The sequence below is a fragment of the Anolis sagrei genome, chromosome X, assembly GCF_037176765.1.
Source record: "Anolis sagrei isolate rAnoSag1 chromosome X, rAnoSag1.mat, whole genome shotgun sequence".
Taxonomy (NCBI): domain Eukaryota; kingdom Metazoa; phylum Chordata; class Lepidosauria; order Squamata; family Dactyloidae; genus Anolis; species Anolis sagrei.
Window position 1 is genome coordinate 48,498,488 of NC_090034.1, and position 26,056 is coordinate 48,524,543.

The following is a 26,056-nucleotide window of genomic DNA, read 5'->3' on the forward strand; positions in this document are numbered from 1 at the left end:
ACTCCCCCCCTCCCACGCCCATCCCAAAAGTGCAAATAAAAAGGCTTAAGGCCCTTTCCCAAAGGCTCTGGGTCATCTTTGACCAGCTGATGCTTTTCCAATAGAAAGGGGTTGGACTGGACGATCTTGAGAATCCCCTGTCATTCTAGCATGGGAAACTATTTGGCCCTTGGGTCTCCCTATCTATCTATCTATCTATCTATCTATCTATCTATCTATCTATACTAGTAGATATTCCCAACGTTATCATATGGGGCCACTGCCTTCTCACTTTCTCCAGCTCTTAGGCGGCCTACTTTCTCCCTTCCAGGGGACTGCTGCCCACCACTTTCTCCAGATTCTAGGGGTATTACTTTCTCCCTTCTCCAGCTCTGAAAAGGCATACTTTTCTCTTGTCTTCAGCTCTGAGAGGGCCCACCTCACAATGTGTCTATGGGACCTCTACCTGCCTACGTTCTCCTTCTCCAGTTCTGACAGGGTCTACTTTCTTCCCTCTCCTGCTCTGAGTCCCACTTCTGACACAGCCTACCTCGCAATGTTTCTATGGGACTGCTGCCAACCTACTTTCTCCCTCCTCCAGCTCTGAAAAAGCCTGTTTCTTCACCTCTGAGAGAGTGTATTTTCTCCCTTCCCCAGCTCTAAGAGGGCCCACTTCTGAATATCTCGATGGGACTGCTGCCTCTTTGCTTTCTCCCTTCTCCGGCTGTGAGGGAAAGAAAATGAGCAAGCAGATTGGATTGTTGTGGTGAGGTAGGCCTTCTCAGAGCTGGAGAAGAGGAAAAGACAGGCAATGCTGCACATATACATTACTTTATTTCTAAAATCAGTTTTAGTTGGAAAATAAAACAGAAGTGATTATGTTGAGTCTAAGAGCCAGCTTCGCCTCCCTTTTGGGGTGGCAAAGAGGTTTCTGGAAGCCTCCAGACTCAGGCAGAAGCTGATGGTGGTGTTTCTATTTGAAGGAAGGTTGTCATGGCCCCTAGGAAAGGGGTTTGTTTTATTTATTGCACATCGAATTTCACATTTTTTCTCTTCCCTGCCGAACACAGCGGGCAATGATCGGACCCTTGCCCCCCGATACAATAATAAATTAATGCCCTATTGAAGCCAGACAGTCCTTTGGCTCCTGCTTAATGGGTCTTGGTAATCCTTAGAAGGAAGTCGGGGGCTTCTCATCCCTTTTGTAGAGTTTCCGAAGGCTGGAGTCCATCAAGAAATCCACCGACCTACAAGATAGCAAAGGGGTGACATTTCTGTACTAAACTAATAAGTTCTAAGAAACAAGGCTTTAAAAATGACTTTGAATGCGATTTTCCTACTTCTTGGCAGAGGGTTGGACTGGATGGCCCATGAGACCTTTTCCAACTCTATGATTCTTCTCCAGTTTAATTCAAGCTTGGTCCATAATTTACTTTTTTTTCATGTCAGGAGTGACTTGAGAAACTGCAAGTCGCTTCTGGTGTGAGAGAATCGGCCATCCCCAATCCAAAGGACGCCCAAATATAGGATGTTTTACCACCCTTGTGAGAGGCTTCTCTCATGTTCCTGCGTGGGGAGCTGGAGCTGACAGAGGGAGCTCAACCTGCTCTCCCTGCTGGCACAAGCGTTTAACCCAGCGTTTCTCAACCTGGGGGTCAGGACCCCTGGGGGGGGGGGGGTTGTGAGGGGGCATCAGAGGGGTCGCCATGAGTGGTCATGGGGGTTCTGTGTGGGAAGTTTGGCCCAATTATTATCGTTGGTGAGGTTAAGAATGCTCTTTGATAGTAGGTGAACTATAATCCCAGCAACTACAACTCCCAAAATCAATCACACACACACACACCCAGCCCCACCAGTATTCAGATGTGGGCGTATTGGGTACTTGTGCCAAATTTGGTCCAGTGACTGAAAATACATCCTGCATATCAGATTTTATATTATGATTCATAACAGTAGCAAAATTACAGTTATGAAGTAGCAACAAAAATAATTTTATGGTTGGGTGTCACCTCAACAAGAGGAACTCTATTAAAGAGTCACGGTATTAGGAAGGTTGAAAAACACTGGTTTAACCCATTGTGCCACCAGTATACCACCAAAAGGTCACTGATGGTGCTGGTGAGGCGACTGCTATGACTAAAAAGAGGCCACAAGGCACCGCTAGTGGGTCACAATGAGCTGCTATAACAAGGAAGCCACTAGATTGTGCTAATGAGCTGCTATAACAAAGAGGATCCCAGAATTGTTATCGGACTGTTATATACTTATTAGCATATAAATAATGCCTGTCTTCTTTCATCAACTGTACCTCCATATCCATGGATTCTGTATGCACAGATTCATCTAAGTAGGGCTCATAAATATTTGATGACAAAAGTAAATTCCCCAAAGGCAAACCTTGAATCCTTAGCCATTTGATCTAATGTTTTTACATAGAAGGGACATTTCATGGCAAAGTCAATCAATAAGTCCTGACGGTGGTGATCAATGGGATACGGGAACATCTATTTATAGATGGCCTGGATTCCTCCGTAAACAACTTTAATGAAAAGGGGAATCGCTCGAATTGGATCTAGAGTCCTGTTCCCCCAATGTCTGGGACCTCAACTCCCATAATCCTGGGGGGATGGGGGGTGGCCTACCTGTCGATGGGCTTGATGATGAAGGGGATGGCAGAGAGGCCCAGGGCGGTGGTGGTCCACTTGCGGACGGGCAGGGGCCACCGGGTCCGGGAGCCCAAGAGGTAGAGGGAGGCAGCACAGATGCGGTTGATGGTGAAGCCGGGGATGATGACCGAGGCCAGCGCCTGCCAGATGAAGGTGTCCACCACCGCCACCGTGGCCTCCTTGGCTGCGCCGCCCCCCTGCCGGGCCTGCAGGAGAAGGGGTATCAAAAGAGCAACAGAGTCCCTGCAACATGGGCTTACAGCCAGCAGGAACATGAGGCCCACCTTGACCTTCCAAGAAACATGGAACCCATCATGACCATCTAAGGAACATGGTGACAATCCTAACCATCTAGCGAATATGGGGCCCATCTTGACCATCTAGCAAACATGGACCTTAAACCAGAAGGAACATGGAGCCCATCTTAACCATCTAAGGAACATGGTCCTTCAACCAGAAGGACTATGGGATCCATCTTGACCATCTAAGGCACATGGAGCTTCAACTAGAAGGAACATGGAGCCCATCATAACTATCTAAAGAACATGGGGCCCATCTTGACCATCTAAGGAACATGGGAGCCATCTTGACCATCTAAGGAATACGAACCTAGAACACAAGAGGAACATGGGGCCCATCTTGACCATCTAAGGAACATGGACCTTCACCCGGAAGAACTATGGGGTCCACTTTGACCATCCAAAGAACATGGAGCCTATCCTGACCATCTAAGGAGCATGGAGTCCATATTGACCATCTAAGGAACATTAACCTAGAACCAAGAAGAACATGGGGCCCGTGCTGACCATCTAAGAAACATGGACCTTCAACCAGAAGGATTATAGGGTCCATCTTGATCATCTAAAAAACAGCCAGAAGAACATGGGGCCCAATGTGACCATCCAACCAACCTCTGAGTCATGCCAACCAAAGGAATGGGCATATTTTGGGGTCAACTGAGGTCAGTGTTCTGCCAGAGGTGGAAGAGAAGATAGCCTCAAGGGGACTCCTGAATTGATAGCCAGAGTCCATGGATCAAGAACCTACAACCTGGAAGGACCATGGCCCCACCTGGACCATTCAGGGAACTCTTAGGTTGTCAGAGCCCAAGCAATGGGCATAGTTAGGCACCTACCTGCAGGGCGGCGGCCTTCTTGCCCTTGTCGAAAGCATCTGCAGTGACATACGCCGTGGCCACCCCATAACTGGCCCAGACCAAAGACACTGGGACGATGGCCCGGAAGGACTCCCCGACCTCGTTGGCATAACCTAGAAGGATAGATGCCCAATCCTTGAGGGTTCAAATCCCCAAATGGTCACACTCTCTCAGCCCCAGGCCAGGGTCACTGGAGGTCACATGGCAACAGAGGTCACGCATTTTCCTCCATGGCCCCAAGGGTTCCGACTGGGTTCGAATCCCCCTCTGGCTTGACCCCAAAGCCTTAGGCCACTAACATCCTAGCCTTGGCCAGTGCATTATATTATATTACATTATACTATTATAATTTTATATTACATGTAATTTTATTTTATACTATATTATACTATATTGTATTATGAATATATTAGGTTACATTATATTCTATTTCAGGCTACCGCTGAGTTATATTTAGCCGTGCTTCGGTAATATAAGCTCCATTCTAATGTCAACAAAGGCCAAGGTGAAAGTGGGTAAAAGTCTCCTTGCCTTGAGCCACCAATGATGGAAGTATTTATTATCACCATTATCATCATCTTTAAAGTATTATTAGCATCAATATAGTATTATTATCTTTATTATTATTATTATTATTATTATTATTATATAAATATGATGATTTTATTTTATACAATATTATACTATATTGTATTATAAGTATATTAGGTTACATTATATTCTATTTCAGGCTACTACTGAGTTATATTTAGCCGTGTTTCGGTAATATAAACTCCATCCTAATGTCAACAAAGGCCAAGGTGAAAGTGGGTAAAAGTCTCCTTGCCTTGAGCCACCAATGATGGATTTATCATCATCATCATCATCATCTTTATAGTATTATTAGCATCAATATAGTATTATTATCTTTATTATTATTATTAACTTTATTTCTATCCCACAAAGTTACCTTGCCTTGGGCACCAAACAGGGAGGAAATATTATTGTTAATAATATAAAGATAACAATAATATAAATATGATGATGATGATGATGATGATATTTCCTCCCTGTTTGGTGCCCAAGGCAAGGTAACTTTGTGGGATAGAAATTATTATCTTTATTATCTTTCTTTTTCTCTTTATCATTATGATTCTTAACTTTACATCTATCCCTCAATGTCAACTTGCATTGGGCCACCAAACAGGGAGGAAGTATTATTATTATCATCTTTATATTACTATTATTATTATCTTTATATTATTATCTTGATTATTATTATCTTGATTATTAAAGACACCTGTCAGGAGCAAAGGGCACCCCCCCCCCCCCTTTCCCCAAGCCTTCCTTACCCAGGTAGCGCACCCACGTGTCTCGGTAGAGGTCGATCCCCGCTTCCGGGCCGCCGGAGCCCATGGCAGCCTTGGCCAAACCGCGGGAAAGCTTCCTCGTAAGAGGGCGGGGCCAGGCGGAGACGGGTATGCCTTGGCCCCGCCCCCTCTCGCATCCAATAGGGAAGGCCCTCCCCTGAGCAGCAAAGCTACAATTTCTCTCATGTCCCCGACAAGTTAGGTTGCCAAGTGACACTTGACCCAAAGCTCCTGTGCCTTTAAGGGCCATCCAGCAGCGCCTCCTTTAAGAGAAATGGCTGAAAACCCAGGAAAGGAAGGCACAGGCCTTCAAAAAGGAGAAAAAATGCCAAGCAATGCCCCTCTTTCCAAGGGCTTGGCATCCCCAGAGAGGTTTGTCTCATTTATATATAATATTATACAATATATAATAGTAATAATGTTATCACATAATATATTAGATGTACTACAACTTATGCTATAGTACAATATATTGGATAATATTAATAGTATGACATACTGGTGGCATGTTATATATATATAGTATGGTATAATAATATAGTATGATATATGTATTTTATATATATTACAAATAATATTGCAGTCTAGTGGTATAGTACAATCTAATAATATATAATATTAATTGTGCTAGGCTCATAATATAGTTTTTTTTTTCATATCAGGAGTGCCTTGAGAAACTGCAAGTCGCTTCTGGTGTGAGAGAATTGGCCGTCTGCAAGGACGTTGCCCAGGGGATGCCCGGATGATTTGATGTTTTTATCATCCTTGTGGGAGGCTTCTCTCATGTCCCCGTATGAGGAGCTGGAGCTGACAGAGGGAGCTCATCCGCCTCTCCCCGGATTCGAACCTGCGACCTGTCGGTCTTCAGTCCTGCCGGCACAGGGGTTTAACCCACTGCGCCACCGGAGGCTCCTCATAATATAGTATAATGTATAAACAAATAATCACAATAATATTGTAATGTAATACCATATAATATTAATAATAATAGTATAGAATATTGTAATATAAAAATACAAATATATTAATTATAATACTACTGATAATATATAATTCTATAGAATGATCATACTGTTTTATTGGGTATGTGTATATTTGAAGTTGTATTGTAATGTTTTGAATTATGAGCCGCTTTGAATCTCAGCATGGAAAGATAAAGCGGGATATAAATAAAATACAATATACAGTAATAATATATTATAATTACTATATAACAAGTATTATAACAAACCCTCCATATTTGCCATGGAAAAAGCAAATTATTATGTCAATTACTATCTCCCCAACCCCCAAAAATGCCTTTCTATGGGCTTCCAATGGCACAAATTGGTCAAAAGCACGCCTAACTCATTCCATAGAAAGCCTTTGGATCATTTGAAAGCAAACAACATTCAGTTTTCAACATGGCTGATGACTGCCAGTAGCCCCAGATTGTGTACCCAATGATCGGGGGATGATGGGAGTTGCGATCCAAACACCTTGGTGTAAAAGGGAGACAAAGAGACCACTCCAGAGTCCGACATCAGCGTTTATTAGATCAATGGGGGGGAAAAATAAGAAGAATGGCAGGAGAACAAAAGCATTGGCTTGTTTCCAGAGAGTCCCAAACTCTACTTTCTCTAGAAGCCTCCATGTCCAAAAGAAAGAACAAAACGGCTGGGCGCCACTCGAACCCAGAGCGTGTAAACAATATGGCTTGGATGTGGGTTTGTTTTTTCTGGTGTGTGCTTTCAATCGTCAGCCCTTTCAATGTCTCAGGCACCAGCAAAAAAGTAAACAAGGCAGGGGGCGAATAGAGGGGTTAAGGCGGCCACTTCATCAGCAAGTCATCGACATAGGCGAAACTGGAAGGATGAGCAGGTGGGCCACCGTTAGAATCGCTGGGCAAACGGGTAGGGATTTGGTTGCGAGAGGCCATGAATGCCAGTCAATGTGAGTGGAAAGAAATTGCACTAAAAGTATTGGGAGGTCAACCTCTCCGGGGTTGACCTATGGAGGTTACCCTATCAGGGGTTAATCTATTTGGGATCGGCCTATCAGGGGGTCGCTCTCTCGCGGGTCGACGTATGGGAAGGGGGTTGTCCTATCAGGGGTCAATTTATTTGGCATCAACCTATTGGGGATGATGAACCGTCACAGTTAGACATAACTTTACTGGCTAAACTGGAGGCGAGCGATTGGCTTCCAGTTGGCTGGAATGGGCAAATGCTACCTCCATTCCCTCCATAGGGAAGTGGGCCAATTCCACTTTCTCAACTGGCATAGAATAGGAGCTAGAAGGTAACCACTTCTCCCATTATGCCATAAATCAGACTTGTACAACGTCCGTCCCACGTGGCACACACAGCCCTTCATGGGATTGCCAGGCAGCCCGAAGAGGCATTGAAGAGGGTTTAGGCCACAGCTCCTTATTCTATGAAGGGGGAGGTGGGGGCATGACAAAGTGGCGGTCACGGGACGGGTCACAGCCAACCAGGATGGAGCATAGAGGAGAGGTGTAGCCCTATTAAAATTGTGTCCCCTTACTACTGCCGAGTCGTGCAGGCCCTGCCCTAAAGCTTGCGGCAGACCCGTTTTGTTGGGGGGGGGGGGGGAACTTTCTCCCCCAAGGTGCCCACTTTCCTGCCCCAAGGCTGGCCCCAAGGAGCAGGCTTCCCACCCCAAGGGGCTCAGGCATCATTGAGGGTCAGCACTTCCAGTTGGTCATCCAGCTGCTTGAAGCCCGCCTCAGCCTTCTTGTCCGGCAGCAGCACCTCCACTGTGTAGCTGATCTTCTTGGCGTGGAGGTAGCTATAGGTGTTGTCGAAGCGCAGAACGTCTAAGATAAGAGAGAGGAAAAACAGTCAGAAATCAGGGCCCGGGAAGTCTAAGAACATTTCCAAACAGGCCCTATATCCCAGGACCCGATTCCAGGTTTTCTGTTTATCCCAGATTATGTGGCAGTGTGGACTTATATAATCCAGTTTAAAGCAGAAAACCTAGGATCAAATCCTGAGATATGGGCCTGTCTGGAAGGGCCCTAAGGCGTACCCCGATTATAGGAATGTTTTTACGAGGTGGAAAGGGGTGTCTTAGAACAAATAGGGAAAGGACTTTAACGCAAATAAAATCAAGGTTGGTTTCCACTTGCAATCATGCGAGTGAAGTTCATCGAGTTGATACTTGATACGTTTCTCAGTGGCCATTTCATGATATTCACAAAACTATTTTCAATCCTATGGTAAAATTGGGTTACACTTAAGTTGGTCTTCATTTGTTTTTTAAAACTGTATTCTAGTATTAATATCAGGTCTGTACAGTGTTTACAGTACAGTATAGAGGCAGTCCCCAAGTTACAAACAAGACTAGTTCTGTAGGTTTGTTCTTAAGCTGAATTTATTTAACTCTTCCAGAAGTGGATTTGCTTTCTGAGGGGTAGACGTCTCCCACTTCCTGTTGTCTCAGCCCTGTTCTAACCTAGGAGTTGTTTGTAACTTGGAGGGCTGCCTGTATACAGCGTTTGTGGAATGTGTGTGTGTATATATATGCACATGCACACATATATCACAACCCAAATACATACATACATACACACACATACATACATACCATATATATATATATGGCATATACAGAGTTTATGCTGTGTGTATACACATACACACATATAGGGTAGATATAGACACTCCCAATGTATATACATACCATATTATAACATATGTACGCCCCATCTATAGATAGATATACACATGCACCATATATATGTGTGTGTGTGTGCGCATGTGTACGGTGCGTATGTATATATATGATATATACAGAGTTTATGCCGTGTGTGTACACACACACACGTATAGGATGGATTTAGCTATATACAGAGTTCATCACATACACATACGCCAACCATATAGATCAGTGGTTCCCAACCTTTTTTTGACCAGGGATCACTCTCCAACATGAGTACCAAAAGGGTTACGAATCAGTTTTTGGTCAACTTCGGTTTGGGGTGCTGATTCAGAAAATTGCATTGGATAGACCACATCAGCTCTAGTTTCTGATACAGAACGTATGCCATGGTCAGCAACAGGGAAGGAGTGGCAGGCAGTGTGAAAGGAGCGTAAATGAAATAAATAAATAAACACACACACACATACACACACACATACACACAGATATACATATACATTATATATATATATAGAGAGAGAGAGTCAGGAGCAACTTGAGAAACTGCAAATTGTGCCTGGATGTTTTACCATCCTTGTGGGAGGCTTCTCTCATGTCCCCGTATGGGGAGCCGGAGCTGACAGAGGGAGCTCATCCGGTCTCTCCCCGGATTCGAACCTCCGACCTGTCAGTCTTCAGTCCTGCCAGCACAAGGGTTTAACCCATTTCACCACTGGGGACTCCATATATGTATGGTCTGTAGAGAAACGACATTGATCTGGCATCTACCAATCCCCATGGGCGCTATTGTATTCTCATATTAGGGAACAGGGGGCGCTCTCTCTCACCAATCTCCTCAAGTGCAAGACAGAAGCAGGTGCTGATTTGGGAGTTTGGCCCAACAGAAAGGGTCCTGAATGGGGGTTTTGCACTAAAGCAGGGGGCAACTCACAGATCCCAGCGTCGACGCAGGTCAAAGAACCATCCTCAGGCACCATGTGGGCGTTGTAGCGCTGGTTGGCAAAGACCTCACTCATCTCACCAGCGTGCTGGCGGGCCCCCACCTTGGTCTTCAGGTAGACTCCGAAGCCAATGTCAGCGCTGTCGGACATGAACTGCCACCTGGTGAGGGGAGACACCCATGAGATTCTCCTTCCTCTGTGATTCCCAAAAGATTCGGTTGCCCTTGGCTTTCCCAGCATCGGCTCACCTGAGGACGCAGCCGGGGAAGAGGATTTCGTACTCCACTTGGTGGGAGGAGCCCCGGCTCACCACCACGCTGTGCTCGTACTGGGTTTTGAGCTGGTCCCGCATGTAGTACTTCTTGGGCACCTCCCCGCCATAGTTCAACTGCACCAAAGAACGAACAACTACATTAATAAATAGAAGAGGTGGAGGGGGCTACAGCTCCTCTCTCCTGGCCCTACTAAACCCCTACTACCTTGGTCTTGCATTTGGGGTCTCCGTCAGGGTCGGTGAGGGTGCCCCCGTATTCCACTGGCAGCTCTTTGGCATCAATGTAATTGAGCAAGGCCTCCTTCCAGTTTGCTAGAGGGAAGCCATAGAGTTACTCATCTTCGGAGCATGTGCTTCAACCTACTCAACCATTTGTCCTCCAAAAGCTTATCAAAGTAATAATAATAATAATAATAATAATAATAATAATAATAATACTGTTTGAGCATCCTTTCTCTGGAAAAGGTCAATTTTAAGGGGCTGAGATGGCACCCCCTTTGATTTGCAATGGTGTTAATAAGATTCAGTGCATCAAATTATTAAACGTACTGCATATAAAATGACTCTCTGGCTATGTGTATATATGAGACATATATTATTTCGTGTTTGGGCCTGGGCTCCCATTGCCAGGAGATCTCTTTATCAATAAAGTGCAACACACTGAAAGAAAGTAAAGATGTCTTTGCCAGTAAGCTGAAGGAGAGCAGAAAGGGGGCAAAAGTAATCTTCCTGCCGGATTTAAAGATCGAACTGCAAATACTGTGGCACAAGCCAGTAAAGGTGGTCCCGGTGGTGATCGGCACAATGGGTGCAGTGCCTAAAGATCTTGGCCTGCACTTAAACACAATCGGCGCTGACAAAATTACCATCTGCCAGCTCCAAAAGGCCACCTTACTGGGATGTGCATGCATTATTTGTCGATACATCACACAGTCCTAGACACTTGGGAAGTGTCCGACGTGTGATCCAATACAACAGCCAGCTGAGTGATCTTGTTTGCTGTGGACTCATCTTGTTGTGTTTCAAATAATAATAATGTTCCATGCATTATGAAAATAAGAGAGATTCCACCTCTTATGTCCTTTAAAATATTTAATATATATATATTTGTGTATCCATGCCTGGCGTGTCTATTTATTTATTTATTATTTGCCATACATGTACCCCGCCCTTCTCTACCCCGGCAAGGGGACTCAAGGCAGCTGGCACAACATGGGCGCTAGAGCCAGCGACCATCAGTACCCGGTCTACTTTTCCCTTCTCCAGCTCGGAGAAGAAGGCCTGCTTTCCCTTTTCTCCATCCAAAGCGATGTACCCATTGATGCATACAAGATATATGAGAAAATGTACAATTTCTATTGTTGGAATAGGCCCACCCAGAAAGGTCCAGTGATGGGAGAGAAAAACGTGTCTTCTGTTTCTTTGCTTTTTTAGAAAGCGGCTTAAGGGAAGCCTTGAGCAATTTGCGGCAGGATTAAAAGAAAGGGATCAGGGGATTATCTACTGTGGTGCAAAAACCTTGGCCTGGTTTCAGAGGCCAGAGTTTGGTACATCCAAGTGCCCCCCCCCCCCATTGTTGACATGCTTTTCCAAGTAACAGGGCTGAATGCGGATTTAAACCCAGGTCCAGTCGTTCCCCATAAGAAGAACGAAGCAACCATACTCTGGCTTGCCTTTATTCTCCTTCTGCTTCTAATAAGGCCAGGAATGTCCTTTCCTAACAAAAGCTGGACAGTTTTCAGCGTTACAAATTCCTGAATGGAGCCATTCATGTGGCTCCCAGAACACAGGGAGGCCTTATGATGGGGCTAAACAAAGGCATGGAAGGAGGGCAGTTTCTGTCTGAGGAGGGAACCATTAAAGAGAAATGGCACTTTTGATTGATCCCTTAAAAACCCCTCTTCTCAGAGATGGGGAAGGGAGAAAGTGGGCCTTCCAGACTTCGAAAAGGGAGAAAATAGTCCTACTTTCAGAGCTGGAGGAGGGAGAAACTAGAACACAAAATTGGAGGAGGGAGAAAGTGGCCTTTTGCAGAACTAGAGAAGAGAGAAAGGATGCCTTCTTGGATCTGGAGAAAGTAGGCTTTCTCAAAGCTGGAGAAACAAGAAAGTAGACTTTGGACCTGGAGAATGGAGAAGGTGAGCTTTCACAGAGCTGGAGAGGGATAAAGTAGGCCTTCTCAAAGCCAAAGAAGGCGAGCTTTCACAGAGCCGTAGAAGGGAGAAAGTAGGCTATCTTAGAGCTGAGGAAGGGAGAAAGTAGGCAAGCTGTGGTCCCAAAGACCCCTGAGCTGGACCTGGAAGCCTCCACCTTCCCCTTGAGCCAGTTCAGGACCCGTTTTGACTCACCTCCCAAGATGACGATCTTCTTTCGTGTGTCTTCGCTCAGAAAGCGCTTCACCAGGTTGTAGGCCACAGGGAAGAGCTTCGGAGCTGTGGGAAAGCAAATGCAAGTTCACAGCAAGGCAAAGGAAAATGCATCTTCTAGGCCCAAGTTTCACAGGAAAAGGTTTACCTTTGATGATAAAGGCGTGTTTCAGGCACTCAGGGTAGTTCTCCTCAAACATGGAAAGCAGCTGGAAGAGGAGGAGAAGAGAAACCAAATGGACGTATGAAGCACTCTAGGTAGACAAGGCTCTTCAGCAGTGACTGTTGTATCTTTACCTCCGAATAGGCCTCCACCGCTGGCTTCCAGAGATGTTTCAAGCTCAGCCCTTCAAAATCATAAACCATGATGACGCTTTCGACCTTCCTCCCCAGCTTTAGGAAGCAAAAAAGAAAGAAAGATAAGGCAAAAGTTAGCCATTTTAATGTAAGAAACATTACAGCCCGGCAGAAAAGCAGACGCTCCTCCATCACTAATTTAAGACCGTCTTGTTTCTAGTCCGGACTACAGCTCATCACACTCCAATCATCTCTCTTCTCTACATTTATAAAAGTCAAAGGAAAAAAGTAGGCCTTCTAAGAGTTGGAGAAAGTAGTTTTTCAGTGCCGGAGAAGGGAGAAAGTAGGCCATTTTTCTCAGAGCTGGAGAAGAGGGAAAGTAGGCCACCTAAGAGTTGGAGAAATTAGGCCTTCTCAGAACTGGAGAAGGGAGAAAGTAGACCTCGGAGCTGGAGAAGGGAGAAAGTAGGTTTTCTAAGACTTGGAGAAAGTAGGCCTTTTTAGAACTGGAGAAGGGAGAAAGGAGGATCTCTTCTCAGAGCTGTTGGAAGGGATAGAGTAGGCCTTCTTCTCAGAGCTGGAAAAGGGTGAAAGTGGGCGTCCTCAGAGCAGCTTATCATTTAATAAGCAAGTTAAACATGGGCCTTGCTTTAGCAAGAATCGCTTCAATGCCTTCCGGCACGCGGAAGAAGTCTTGCGACAACCTGTTTTTCCAGATGTGTGTCAATTGCTGAATGAGTTTTCAAGTGGAGGAAGGAAGTGAAGGGCAATTGCTCTACTAGCCCCGAAGGTCTTTGCAGAGGTTGCTATGTAAACTCTAAACTGAGCTTTGCTAAGGTCTGACACCTTTGGAGTCTGGCTATTGAATGAAAAGCCCCTTACTTTCTCAGTCTGCGCATCGCACAAGCCCCGCAAGATCTCGCAGTCCTGGAACTTCTTCTTGAGCAAGTCCTGCTTGGAGGCAGAGAAGAGGATGCCCTTGGCATCCAGGGGCCCAATGATCTCAAACCAGATGGGGCAGCCCTCCAGGTCGAAGCCACACCTGCCCCCCGTCATGTACTTCTGGACCACCTTCGAGGAGGAAAACACAGAGATCTAGATGTTGAAGAAAGAAGGCCAAGGGCAAGGCCAAGAGGACAAGCAAGGAGGTGACTGACCTCTGGGGCCTGCCATTCCAAAATGTGGTCAGCATCCATGCGCTTCCGGTACTCCACATGCTGCCAGGAGAGAAACGGAAAGAGTCATGCTCAGTGATGGAAGCGTTTGCAATTAGTTCCCCTATAGCCCTGTTGAGAATGTCTGTATGTAGATCGGTTTGTTATACAAAGAATCCTACATGGCTTGGTGGGTTGGGACCAAAGGTTGCACACATATACCCTTTGTGACCCCACTTAACATCCTGGTGAGGTTTCAACTGGAACCCCCCCCCCTCCCGCTTTCAGGGCTGGGACCCCAAAAAACGAGCCTCATGTTACAGAGCTCAGGTGCAACCGCAAGAGGGACATTGTATTGATATGAAAGCTACTGCAGATGGAGAGGTGGCAAAGGGAAGAGGGCTAAAAATATCCGCAGGGAGTCCCTTTAGGAGTCTCTCAGTTGTGATGGAGACACTGGGCTTCTCGGAGTTGGAGAAGGAAGAAAGTCGTAGGCCTTATCGGAGCTAAAGCAGGTGGCTAGCAGTCCCAACAACACCTGACCAATATATCTATATATCTGTATCTCTTTACCTTTCGGAGCATGGCCTCCGACTTCTGCAAGTCGAAACACCTGGCTGCAACGAAAGAAAGGAGATTAAAGTTCAACAACATTATTCTTAATCCGAATGCAATGACTGTTTACATTTAGCAAGCCTATACCTTGTTCCAGTTGGACCAACACCTGCGAGGTTGGCTTTCCCAACACTTATGTAAGGGAACGAAAAACCAAATTAATTAATTTTGAAGCATATCTCCTTCCCTGATCCTTGAATCTCAGCCAGGAATGCTACCAAGTTGGAGAGCTGGCTGGATTGAAGGGATGCCTCCTTCTGATGCAAAGAGCAGTTTTGGGAGAGAGAAGAAAGGGATAAGGAAAGGAACAAAGAGGGATCTTTTGCTCCAATCCATCTTTTCCCAAAAGTATGCCATTGATAGGGCTGGACTTGTGCCCACAGTCCCTACATTGTGCTTATCGCGCCATCTGAGCTGCTCTTTTGGCCTGGACAGTTAATGTTGGAAATGACAACCTTCTTCAAGCCTTCTCTAGTAATGTTTATCTATGGTCCTGTTGTTTACTGTTTCCTGTAGGTATGTTCTGGTATGCAGCTTCCTTTACTCTATAGTTCCTGAGAAGTTAGAAAAGGGGCTGCAGACCACGTGATCACTATAGCAGAGGACTGACTACTTCAGACCTCAGAACACACACTTGCTCGCTGTTTTGCTGTAAGAGATGCCTTGGCCAGCTGGCACAGAGAATGATCTCAAACATATCTGAAACTGGATGGATAAGTTTTGTACCTGTATATGCTCAACACATGATGGTTGTGAGTAAACCAAATATGTTATTTTTATCCAAGTCTACTTCAGTTTTGTCTCCTGAGTGTGTGATATAAAGCAAGTTGTTTTATGGGAGAGCAGATATATGTTTGGGCACTGAAAAACACTTCTGAAGCTGCTATTTTTTATGCACAGGCAAATCTCTGTTTTCCTAGCAGATCAGAGACAACAGGTTATTCGGTCTAACAATTGAAACCATTGCCTTGCATAATTAGACCACAAGAGAAGATTCTACTCTAAAGGGTTTTTGACTCTTCTCTGAAAGGTCGTGCTTTTCTAAAAAGTTCTGATTTCCAAATGTTGTTGTTTTTTTCCCCAAAAGGTTATGAATGCCATTTTCCAAAAGTTCAGGGCTATGAATTGGTCGCCTCCTCTCACCCATTTCCTCTGTCTCTTCCCCAGACGGGCCCAGCAGAGGGGCAATTCTATAGGAACTCCCCACAGAAATTGCTTGTTGCAATAGGGTTCGTCCAGGAACAAATCCTCAATGTTGTAATACAGTGTTTGCCTCCTTTTGCAGGTTCATGGCTTATTTCTATCGGAGGAGAAAGCGCATTCTGATACTTTCTCAATTATCTTGATAAGTTCCCCGATTAGAGGCTCTGTGGGGAGGAAAGGTTGAAGCTTATCTGGCGCTGGCGTCCCTATCTTATCTCCCCGCTGCACACTGCCATCACCTTTCCATTGCAGAAAGAGTCCTTTCGCTTGCTTCTTATCTTCCCCACAAGGCAGAGTCTCCAGAGAGACCCAAAGCCACCGGTGCCAAAACATGGGAGGGTTGAATCCGAGGAAGATAGGATGGGGTCCAAGGCAGGTTGCAGATTGGGGTCCAAGAAAGACTGGGCAATTCCCGTCCTTGGAAATGGCCTCCCCAGGCACAGCAGGGGCATGTTTCTCCAGGACGACCCACCTCCACTCTCCTGCCTCCCCAGCCTTGGAATTTCGCCCCGGGAGAGCAGTGTGTTTATCAGACCAGGCTCAAGGGTCACTGATAGGCCTCTCAGGTTGACTTTTGGACTTTTGGCCAGAGGAAAACATTCAAACAGGTGGGAGGTGTCACCGAAAGGTTGCAGGGCCAATTCAAGCTGTAACAAAAGGAAGCCCCTATGATCCATCCTTTGCTGCAGCCGTCTTGGAATTCTCCAAGGTGCTGAAAAGAGGGTTCGGCACAGGTTTCCTGCCCCACTGACATGGGAAGGTCCTCTGCTGTATTTACTACTAGCTGTATTTACATCTGTAGGTTTTCCTAAAGCTAAAGTAGTGTGGTTCCTTTCCGAGAAAAGAACCCTTCAAGAGAAATGGCACTTTCGATCTATCCCTTGAAGACCCCACATCTCAGAGATGGAGAAGGGAGAAAGTAAGCCTTCCAGGCCTGGAAAAGGGAGAAAGTAGGCCTACTTTGAGAGCTAAAGGAGAGAGAAAGTGGCCTTTTGCAGAACTGGAGAAGGGAGAAAGTAGGCCTACTTTCAAAGCCGGAGAAAGGATAAAGTAGGCTTTGGAGCTAGAGAAGGGAGAAACTAGGCCTTCTTGGAGATGAAGAAGGGAGAAGGTGAGCTTTCTCAGAGCTGGAGAAAAATACCTTCCCGCTACTAGCTGTGTTTACAGCTGTAGGTTTTCCTAAAGCTTGGAGAAACTCTTTTCTTACCTCGGAGCCATTTCAGGATATAGTAGTCATCCTGGGCCGGGAGCAGAGGAAGGATGTCGTGGATGTTCTCCCGGAACTGCAAGAAACAGAGATCAAGAGGGTTATCATCCCTTGGTTGGGATTTGCATGGTCCTTTCGCTCCTAGAAACGTCCAGAAAAACAAATCAAAGCCAATTTATGGACGGAAGCTCTCTGAATACGTTCTCTCAGGAGGCCGGTTGCTCAAGGTCCTGTCCTCCTTAATGAAGCAGACAGGATTAGCGTCACCTGAAATGAGGTGTAATTACTCCTCGGGAGAAGGCTGAGAAGCGCCAATGCAAGATTGTGCACCAAGAAAGAAGAGACCTTTGTTCCTGTATGCCATTTAAGCAATAAATCATGTGTGTGTGTGTGTGTGTGTGTGTATATATACATTAAAATACTTAAATGAAAGGTTTTCATGAGCTACGAGGCATCCCCATACATTTTGTTTATTGCAGTGTATGCATCTATATATCACAGTATGTTTGTTTGTTTGTACCACAAAGGCTGTTGCTGAGTGAAGTGACCCTCTGTGGTGTCACTGCAAAAAAAAAAGGGGGGGTATTCTGAGTGTATAAGGGGAAGGGGAAAAGGAAGGAAAGAGCGACAAAGAGAACCTGCCCACCATTGTCGTAGTGTTCCTATGGAGAAAGTAGGCCTTCTCGTCAGAGCTGGAGAAGGGAGACAGTAGGCCTTCTCAGAGCTGGAGAAGGGAAAAAGGAGGTCTTTTCCTCAAAGCTGGAGAAGGGAGAAAGCAGGTCTTCTCAGAGCTGGAGAAGGGAAAAAGGAGGTCTTTTCCTCAAAACTGGAGAAGGGAGAAAGTGGGCCTACTTCTCAAAGCTAGAAAAGGGAGAAAGCAGGCCTTCTTCTCAGAGCTGGAGAAGGGAGAAAGTGGGCCTACTTCTCAAAGCTAGAAAAGGGAGAAAGCAGGCCTTCTTCTCAGAGCTGGAGAAGGGAGAAAGTGGGCCTACTTCTCAAAGCTAGAAAAGGGAGAAAGCAGGCCTTCTTCTCAGAGCTGGAGAAGGGAGAAAGTAGGCCTCCTCAGAGCTAGAGGAGGGAGAAAGCAGGTCTTCTCCTCAGAGCTGGGGAAGGGAAATAGTAGGCCTTTTTCTCAGAGCTGGAGCAAATAGACCTTTTCAGAACCGGAGAAATTAGAAAGTAGGCGGCCAGCAACCCCAAGGCCACTTAGGCAATGCAATTGGATATACACGCTAATAAGCAATAAATAATATATTTTTAGAAATGTGTAAATGAAAGGTTTTCATGAGATAAGTTGTGTCCCTATGATAATTCATGCATGTGCCGTATCTCTTCTAAGGGGCTGGTTTAACCTAGTAAAAGGGAATGAACGAATCTTGTCTCAAAACGGTGTGTCCTGGGCTGATTTCCCACCCTGCAACCCACTGCTTTGTATGCCTTCCCATTTGCCAGTCTCTAAGCAACTGCCACATTCCTGGGTGGCGGACACAGAAACAGGTCTCACAACATCCCTGCAATCCCAATTCTACAGAGAAAGGGTTAAAAGAAAGGAACAGGCTGGGCCTCTCAGTCTCTTTCCCAACCATCCTAGGAAGGAAAAAAAAGAAATCCTAATTAATCTGATGGTTAATTGAGGCATTGTTGCCCTGGAGCCAGAGCTGCAAAGTTTGCATCAACTGGTTTTTACTTAAGATTTTTTCATCCTGGAGAGGCCCAGATAAGAAACATAATTCAAGAAATACTTGTACATAAAATGCATATTATGCATATTATTGCTTGTTATGTCCAAGTGGGAAGCTTATTAAACTCGATGGAAATTTTCTCCGGCTACAGTCCGAAATACACATTTCCCAAAAAGTCTGCATTCTCATCCTTTTGAAATATAATAGTATGTTGAAACCACTGATATCTGAATCATTTCAGACCACAAAACAGAATATTCGAACGACAACAAAGATAGCTCTTCCTTCTATAATATATATCCTTATGAAACTTTGGCACAGTCCTGGGCTCCTTAAATACACAAAGCTGGATTAGAAACCATTGAGCCGACCCTATCAGGTAATCCTTATGTAAGAGGCTGGCTAGGAGTATCTACATTGTGGATTTAATGCAGTTCGACACAACTTTGACTCAATGCTACAAGATCCTGGGATCTGTCATTTGGTGAGGCAACCAGACTCGATTTGAACGGATGTTAATAATAACAATACATATAATATAGTAATAATAAATGTTCATCTGCCTACCCACTCAAAGGCAAAAAGAAAGCCTGAAGCTGCACAATACACATTAGAAGATAATGAGTGTTTATTGCTTGGAAATGAAGACTGAAGAAGAAAATAGGAGGCAATTATAATGGATGGAAATGTAACAAACTCAGTCAAAGGATGCCAAGTCTGCCCGTATCCTTGAGATTCATGGAAATCCATCAATTTAACCAATATATTTAACCAAAGGCATTTTATTTTCTTTATCTTTATTATATATATTTATTATATATGTTTATGTTTATGATTAGTATAATTAGATTCATTATATTTATATGTGATAAATACATGTATCTATTACGAATATAGTTCTTATATTTTATAATTATTACATATTTATTTATAGTTATTGTACCATATTATATTTATATTTTATAGATACATGTACCAATATGCTGTAAATATTTATACATTGATTTTTTAAAAATATTTGTACTTTATCTATTTATTAAAATATATTACTTATAGAGTATTGATTTTATATTTATATTCTATATTTATACTTTACAAAGACTTTGATCCATTTCTTGCAAATATATTACCCATATATTAATTATTAAACATTTATATTTCATATTTATTTTTTCTTCATACTTTATAATTATGTGGATCTATTTATTATAAATACATTGCTTATAGATTCACAATGTAACACAATTTTTGTCCCTGGGTTATCAGTCTCATTTTCTAATTGGTTTTATTATAAAAACATGGGAAAAGTTATTTTGCTAGTTATGTTTTATTATTTTATTTTATTTTATTTATTTTATTTTTTTGTTGTGTCAGGAGTGACTCCTGGTGTGAGAGATTTGGCCGTCTACAAGGATGTTGCCCAGGGGACGCCTGGGTGATTTGATGTTTTTATCATCCTTGTGGGAGGCTTCTCTCATGTCCCCACATGAGGAGCTGGAGCTGATAGAGGGAGCTCATCCACCTCTCCCCGGATTCGAACCTGCAACCTGTCGGTCTTCAGTCCTGCCAGCACAGGGGTTTAACCCACTGTGCCACCGGGGGCTCCTATTATTTTATTATATTTATAGAATGTTATGTTATTATTTTATTAATATTTATTTTATTATTTTACTTTTATTTATTATTTTATTTTATTATTCTTATTTATTATATTTATCTATTCTACATTGATCATTTATTTTATATTTCTGTGTAGAGGCATTCTATTTGATCTAGATTTATTATAATATATTACAAATATATATATTTATTTATCTATTTATTATTTTACATATTATTACTATCCCGCTTTTCTCCCATGGGTGAAATTCAAAGCGGCGTACAAAACTAAAAAAAACAGCAAAAATAACATAACATAAAATTGAACAAAAAACATAATCAACCAATAAAAAACCAATAAAAAACACACAATACATACCATATTTAAACAAATTAATTACAATATATATCATTAATAGATGCGTATATCTGTATGTGTGTGTGTACTTTTTAATTAATGATATTTATATTTTTTATAAGTATTGTTGTATTTATTGATTGCAAGGACATTGTTTAGCACCCATCAGGCAGACACATCATCAATTTGACACAGCTTTATAAACAACCAATGTTGTGGGAGGACGTGAATTGTAGTTCTTTTGCGAGGTTTTTCCCCTTTGTCTAGGGGAGCACAGGGGTCCAAACGGACTACAATTCCCAGCATGCAATGGGATGGGATCCTGGCAGCTCAAGCGGTGTGAAAGAAGGGTTTAGCTTTGAAACGTGGATGGGATCTGCTTCCAAATCCAAAGTGGAGAAGGGATGCCACTCACCTTGGCCAGAGCCTCCTCCTGCTTGGGACTCAGATCCCCGACGTGGCCGCTCATGGCTACTGCTCTACCGCTATCAACCCGCTTCTACCTGCCAGGTACCAGTCTCCCCGGCTTTCATTGGCAGATGGGCCCCGCCCATTGCGCTGCCAAAAAAAGAGGGAGGGCGGAAAGGAGAAGAGCGCGAGTCCCATTGGCTGAGAGGCGGAGCGAAGGCGGGCCCTTCGGTTCTTTCCCGAGGGGAGGAGGGAAACGGCTCCTCATTGGCTGCGAGGAGGAGGTGCGGCGGGGGGAGCGTCCGAGAGGGGAAGAGCCGGCTTTGCGCGCACTTTTCTGAAGAGACCATTGAGGTCTTCGGGACTCCAACTCCCAGAAGCCTCGGCCAGCTTGTCCAATAGCCAGGGATTCTGGGAGCTGAAGTCCAAAGCGCCTGAACGGCCTAGGATTGCAAACCAAACGCTTAGGGCACATAGAACAGTTGAAGCTTGTGCGCCAGCTGCACTTGAAAAGCCCGATGTGGTAGTACAGGCCTTAGTCACATCCAATCTAGACTACTGCAACACACACTATATGGGGCTGCCCCACAAAGGTCAGCAGCTACCAGTGGTTCTCAGCCTGTGGGTTCCCAGATGTTTTGGCCTTCAACTCCCAGATATCCTGACAGCTAGTAAACTGGCTGGGATTTCTGGGAGTTGTAGGCCAAAACACCTGGGGACCCGCAGGTTGAGAATCACTGAGCTAGACTGTTTACAGAAGTAGGACAACAGGGAAAAGACTGCCCCGCTCCTGAAGCAGCTAGGCTGGCTCCCAGTTTTGTTTCCGGGCATAAGTCAAGGTGCTGACTTTAGCCTATAAAGCCCTAAATGGTTCAGCGTTATCCCTCTCCCACCTGACCAATGTCCTTGTTAAGGGTTTGTATCTTTTGAGAGCCACTCTAATATCTATATCTTTTATTTTATATCTCATGTTTAAATAGTATTTGTTGTTCATTCATTCAGTCGCTTCCGACTCGTGACCTTATGGACCAGCCCACGGCAGAGCTCCCTGTTGGCCGTCACCACCCCCAGCTCCTTCAAGGTCAAGCCAGTCACTTCAAGGATACCATCCATCCATCTTGCCCTTGGTCGGTCCCTTTTTTTTCCCTTCCATTTTCAAATAGTATTTACTGCTTATGTATTTTATGAGGCCCGATTGCCCATCTTCCCTGCTGCAGGGTTTATTATATTCATGTTTTTACTTGACTGTTGTTTATTCGTTCAGTCGCTCCCAACTCTTTGTAACCTCATCTTGCCCTTGGTCGGTCCCTTTTTTTTCCTTCCATTTTCAAATAGTATTTACTGCTTATGTATTTTATGAGGCTCGATTGCCCATCTTCCCTGCTGCAGGGTTTATTTTATTCATTTTTTACTTGACTGTTGTTTATTCATTCAGTCGCTCCCGACTCTTTGTAACCTCATGGACCAGCCCACGCCAGAGCTCCCTATTGACTGTCACCACCCCCAGCTTCTTCAGAGTCAAGCCAGTCATTTCAAGGATGCCATCCATCCATCTTGCCCTTGGTTGGCCCCACTTCTTTTTTCCTTCCATTTCCCCCAGCATCATTGTCTTCTCTAAGCTTTCCTGTCTTCTCATGATGTGGCCAAAGGACTTCATCTTGGCCTCTACTGTCCTTCCCTCCAATGAGCAATCAGGCTTTCTTTCCTGAAGTATGGACTGGTTGGATCTTCTCGCAGTCCAAGGCACTCTCAGAACTTTCCTCCAACACCACAGTTCAAAAGCATCTATCTTCTTTCACTCAGCCTTCCTTACGGTCCAGCTCTCACATCCATAGGTTACTACGGGGAATACCATTGCTTTGACTATGCAGATCTTCATTACCAGTGTGATGTCTCTACTCTTAACTATTTTAATTTACATTTATTTGTTATTATTTCTATACCTGAACAGGGTATAGGGTCACAGCCTGTGCTGGATGGGGTTACACTCCCCTTGAAGGCACAGGTTCACAGCTTGGGAGTCCTGGACCCATCACTAAACCTGGAATCTCAGGTTGCAATGGTGGCCAGGGAGGATTTCGCACAATTAAAACCTGTGCGCCGGTTGCACCCATACCTGGGGAAGTCAGACTTGGCCATGGTGGTCCACGCTCTCGTCACATCTAGCTTAGATTACTGCAATGCGCTCTACATGGGGCTGCCTTTGAAAATGGCTCAGACGTTTCAAATAGTCCAGCGAGAGGCAGCCAGGTTAATAACTGGAGTGGCATACATGGAGCACACAACTCCCATGTTACGCCATCTCCACTGACTGCCAGTTTGCTACCGAGTACAATTCAAAGTGCTGGCTTTGGCCTATAAAGCCCTAAATGGCCCCGGGTCTTGGAGATACTGTTCTGCAATGGCTCTAGTCCTTCCCAGAGGATCATACCCAGAAGGTATTGTTGGGGGACTCCTGCTTGGCCCCACAGCCATTGTCCTGTGGGGTCCCACAGGGCTCTGTTTTGTCACCCATGTTGTTTAACATCTACATGAAGCTGTTGGATGAGATCATCTGGAGTTTTGGAGTTCGATGCCATCTGTATGCAGATGATGTCCAACTCTATTACTCCTTTCCACCTGCTGTTAAGGATGCTATCCAGGTCATGAACCGGTGCCTGGCTGCTGTGACGGTCTGGATGAGGGTGAACAAATTGAAGTTGAATCCAGACAAGACAGAGGTCCTCCTGGTCAGTCACAAGGCCGAACAGGGTATAGGGTTACACTCCCCTGAGCTGGATGGGGTTAGACTCCCCTTGAATGTGCAGATTCACCGCTTGGGATTCCTCCTGGTTTCATCACTGAGCCTGGAACCTCAGGTTGCAGTGGTGGCTAGGCAGGCTTTCGCAGAATTAAAACTTGTGTGCCAGTTGTGCCCTTACCTTGGGAAGTCAGACTTGGCCACAATGGTCCACGTTCTTGTTACATCCAGGATAGACTACTGCAACACGCTCTACGTGGGGTTGCCTTTGAAAACTGTCCAGAAGCTTCAAATAGTCCAACAAGAGGCAGCCAGATTAATAACTGGGGCGGCATACAGGGAGCACACAGCTCTCATGTTACGCCAGCTCCACTGGCTGCCAGTTTGCTACCAGGCACAATTCAAAGTGCTGGCTTTGGCCTATAAAACACTAAACAGCCCCAGGCCAATTTACCTGTCTGAACGTATCTCCCTTTATGAACTACTGTGGAGATTAAGATCTTCCGTGGAGGCCCTGCTCTCCGTCCCGACACTTTCTCAAGTACAATTGGCAGGGACGAGAGAGATTGCCCCTCAGCTATGAAACACACTTCCTAATGAGATTAGATCAGCCCCTTCCCTCCTGTCCTTTAGAAGGATGATAAAACTTGGCTTTGGGACCGAGCCTTTGGGACTGCAATGAGGCAGCGATAGGAATTCTTATTATGCCAACCAGATTCGATATAGAAGTTTGAGACAGTTTTAAACAGAGGATTTTAACGACAAGATTTTAATGTTTATGTATGTGTATAGTCTAGTTACGTCCTGGCATTGAATGTTTGCCATTTATATGTTGAGTCCCCTTCGGGGTGAGAAAGGCAGAATACAAATACTTTAAATAAATAAATAAATTTCTAGAGTGTTAGTGGTTTTATGATGATATGTGTGTGTCATTGAATATACTTAATTGACAGATTTGTGAGCATCCTGCGATTCCTCCACAATGACATGATGGCAACAGTCTTGGACAGCAATGCCTCCCAAAGTGACCCATTTAAAGTGGAATCAGGTGTCAGTCAGGAATGTGTTATTGCCCCAACCTTATTTTCCATTTTCATTGCTATGATACTTCATCTTGTTGATGGGAGACTTCCCACCGGAATGGAAATCACCTATTGGACAGATAGCAAGTTACTTCAGTCCTCAGGAGACTGAAAGCCAAAACCAAGGTCACAACAACATCTGTTATAGAACTCCACTTGCCCAGTTTCCAACACACATCACAACGTCTGAGGATACCTGCCATAGATGTGAGCGAAACGTCAGGAGAAAATGCTTCTGAAACATGGCCAGACAGCCCGGAAAACTCACAGCAACCCATGTTGTATTTATTAACTTTGTCGTCTTCGGTTTATGTAATTGTATTATCTGTTTATCAGTTTTATCTTGCTTTTGTGTCATGTAATTTCTGACGTTTTAATCATTGTTTGTCGCTTTGAGTCCCACTCATGGGAGAAAAGTAGGATATAAATAAATAAATAACAGAACCTGAAGTATACTTCAAACTAGGACCCAGAGGTAAATATGCTTAAGGTGCTTAAAACTCATTTGTTATATGCTGATGACAAGATTTTTATTGTCATGTTTGCAAGTTGGGCTACATAGGCTGCTGAGATTTAATTCTTATTGGATTATCAACTCTCTAATTATTGATAAATTGAAGTAAAAAATCATGGTATTTGGCAAATGACATCCTAGGCATAGATGGTTTCTGGACGGTGAACCAATAGAGCAAGTTTTCACTTTTACATGCCTAGGAGCAGGCATGTAGCCGGGGGGGAGGGGGCCTTGAGGGGCTTCACACCCCACCCCCACCCCGCAAATTCTCAGGGTGATCTGTGAGAAGGCCTTATTGGTACATTATTTAAACTGTTATGTTTATTCATATCATGATATGATCACCATGCACAATATATCCCATATGAATGGGGGTATTGGGATAACAATACAAAAGGTTTGTTACACATTTTTCCTGGCTCCCACGCCATCAAAGGAGCTCAGCCAGAGAGTGAGATTATGTGCAAATCTATGGCTTAAATTAAAAAATCATAGCCAACCAGGATCTTTAGACCCACTTCTTAAAGTATATAAGGCTAAGGCTACCCCCATGCTCTTATATGGAGCTGAAGGCTTTTCATACTAGATTGGTATGTATGTATGTATATATATATACACACACATATAATATATATATATATATATATATATATATATATATATATATATATTTATATATTTCCTAGCTGTACCTGCCACGTGTTGCTGTGGCCAACCTTCCCTCCCTCTTTCTCTCCTCCTTTCTTTCTCTCCTTCCTTCCCTCCCTCTTTCCTTCTTTCCCCTTTTTCTTTCTTTCCCCCTT

The 26,056-nt window shown here is 44.4% G+C and overlaps 2 protein-coding genes and 1 long non-coding RNA gene across 3 annotated transcripts; 1 reads left to right on the forward strand and 2 right to left on the reverse strand.

Annotated features, from left to right (window-relative positions):
- Window positions 1–962: 962 nt before the first annotated feature.
- On the reverse strand, window positions 963–5,242 carry MTFP1 (mitochondrial fission process 1). Its single transcript, XM_060785764.2, has 4 exons — window positions 5,133–5,242; window positions 3,781–3,914; window positions 2,622–2,851; window positions 963–1,226 (listed from the first exon to the last, which is right to left on the reverse strand). Exons 1-4 carry the CDS (start codon window positions 5,194–5,196, stop codon window positions 1,151–1,153), a joined length of 504 nt encoding a protein of 167 aa, XP_060641747.2. The 5' UTR covers window positions 5,197–5,242; the 3' UTR covers window positions 963–1,150.
- A 79-nt stretch (window positions 5,243–5,321) lies between these two features.
- Window positions 5,322–15,239, forward strand: LOC137097906 (uncharacterized). The gene is made up of 2 exons (XR_010910507.1): window positions 5,322–5,522; window positions 14,977–15,239. It is a non-coding gene; the product is annotated as an uncharacterized lncRNA (long non-coding RNA).
- On the reverse strand, window positions 6,666–21,073 carry SEC14L2 (SEC14 like lipid binding 2). The gene is made up of 12 exons (XM_060785314.2): window positions 20,925–21,073; window positions 16,871–16,946; window positions 14,419–14,462; window positions 13,849–13,908; window positions 13,574–13,762; window positions 12,692–12,787; window positions 12,543–12,603; window positions 12,377–12,460; window positions 10,234–10,340; window positions 10,003–10,142; window positions 9,745–9,914; window positions 6,666–7,968 (listed from the first exon to the last, which is right to left on the reverse strand). Exons 1-12 carry the CDS (start codon window positions 20,976–20,978, stop codon window positions 7,820–7,822), a joined length of 1,230 nt encoding a protein of 409 aa, XP_060641297.1. The 5' UTR covers window positions 20,979–21,073; the 3' UTR covers window positions 6,666–7,819.
- Between the last annotated feature and the right edge of the window lie 4,983 nt (window positions 21,074–26,056).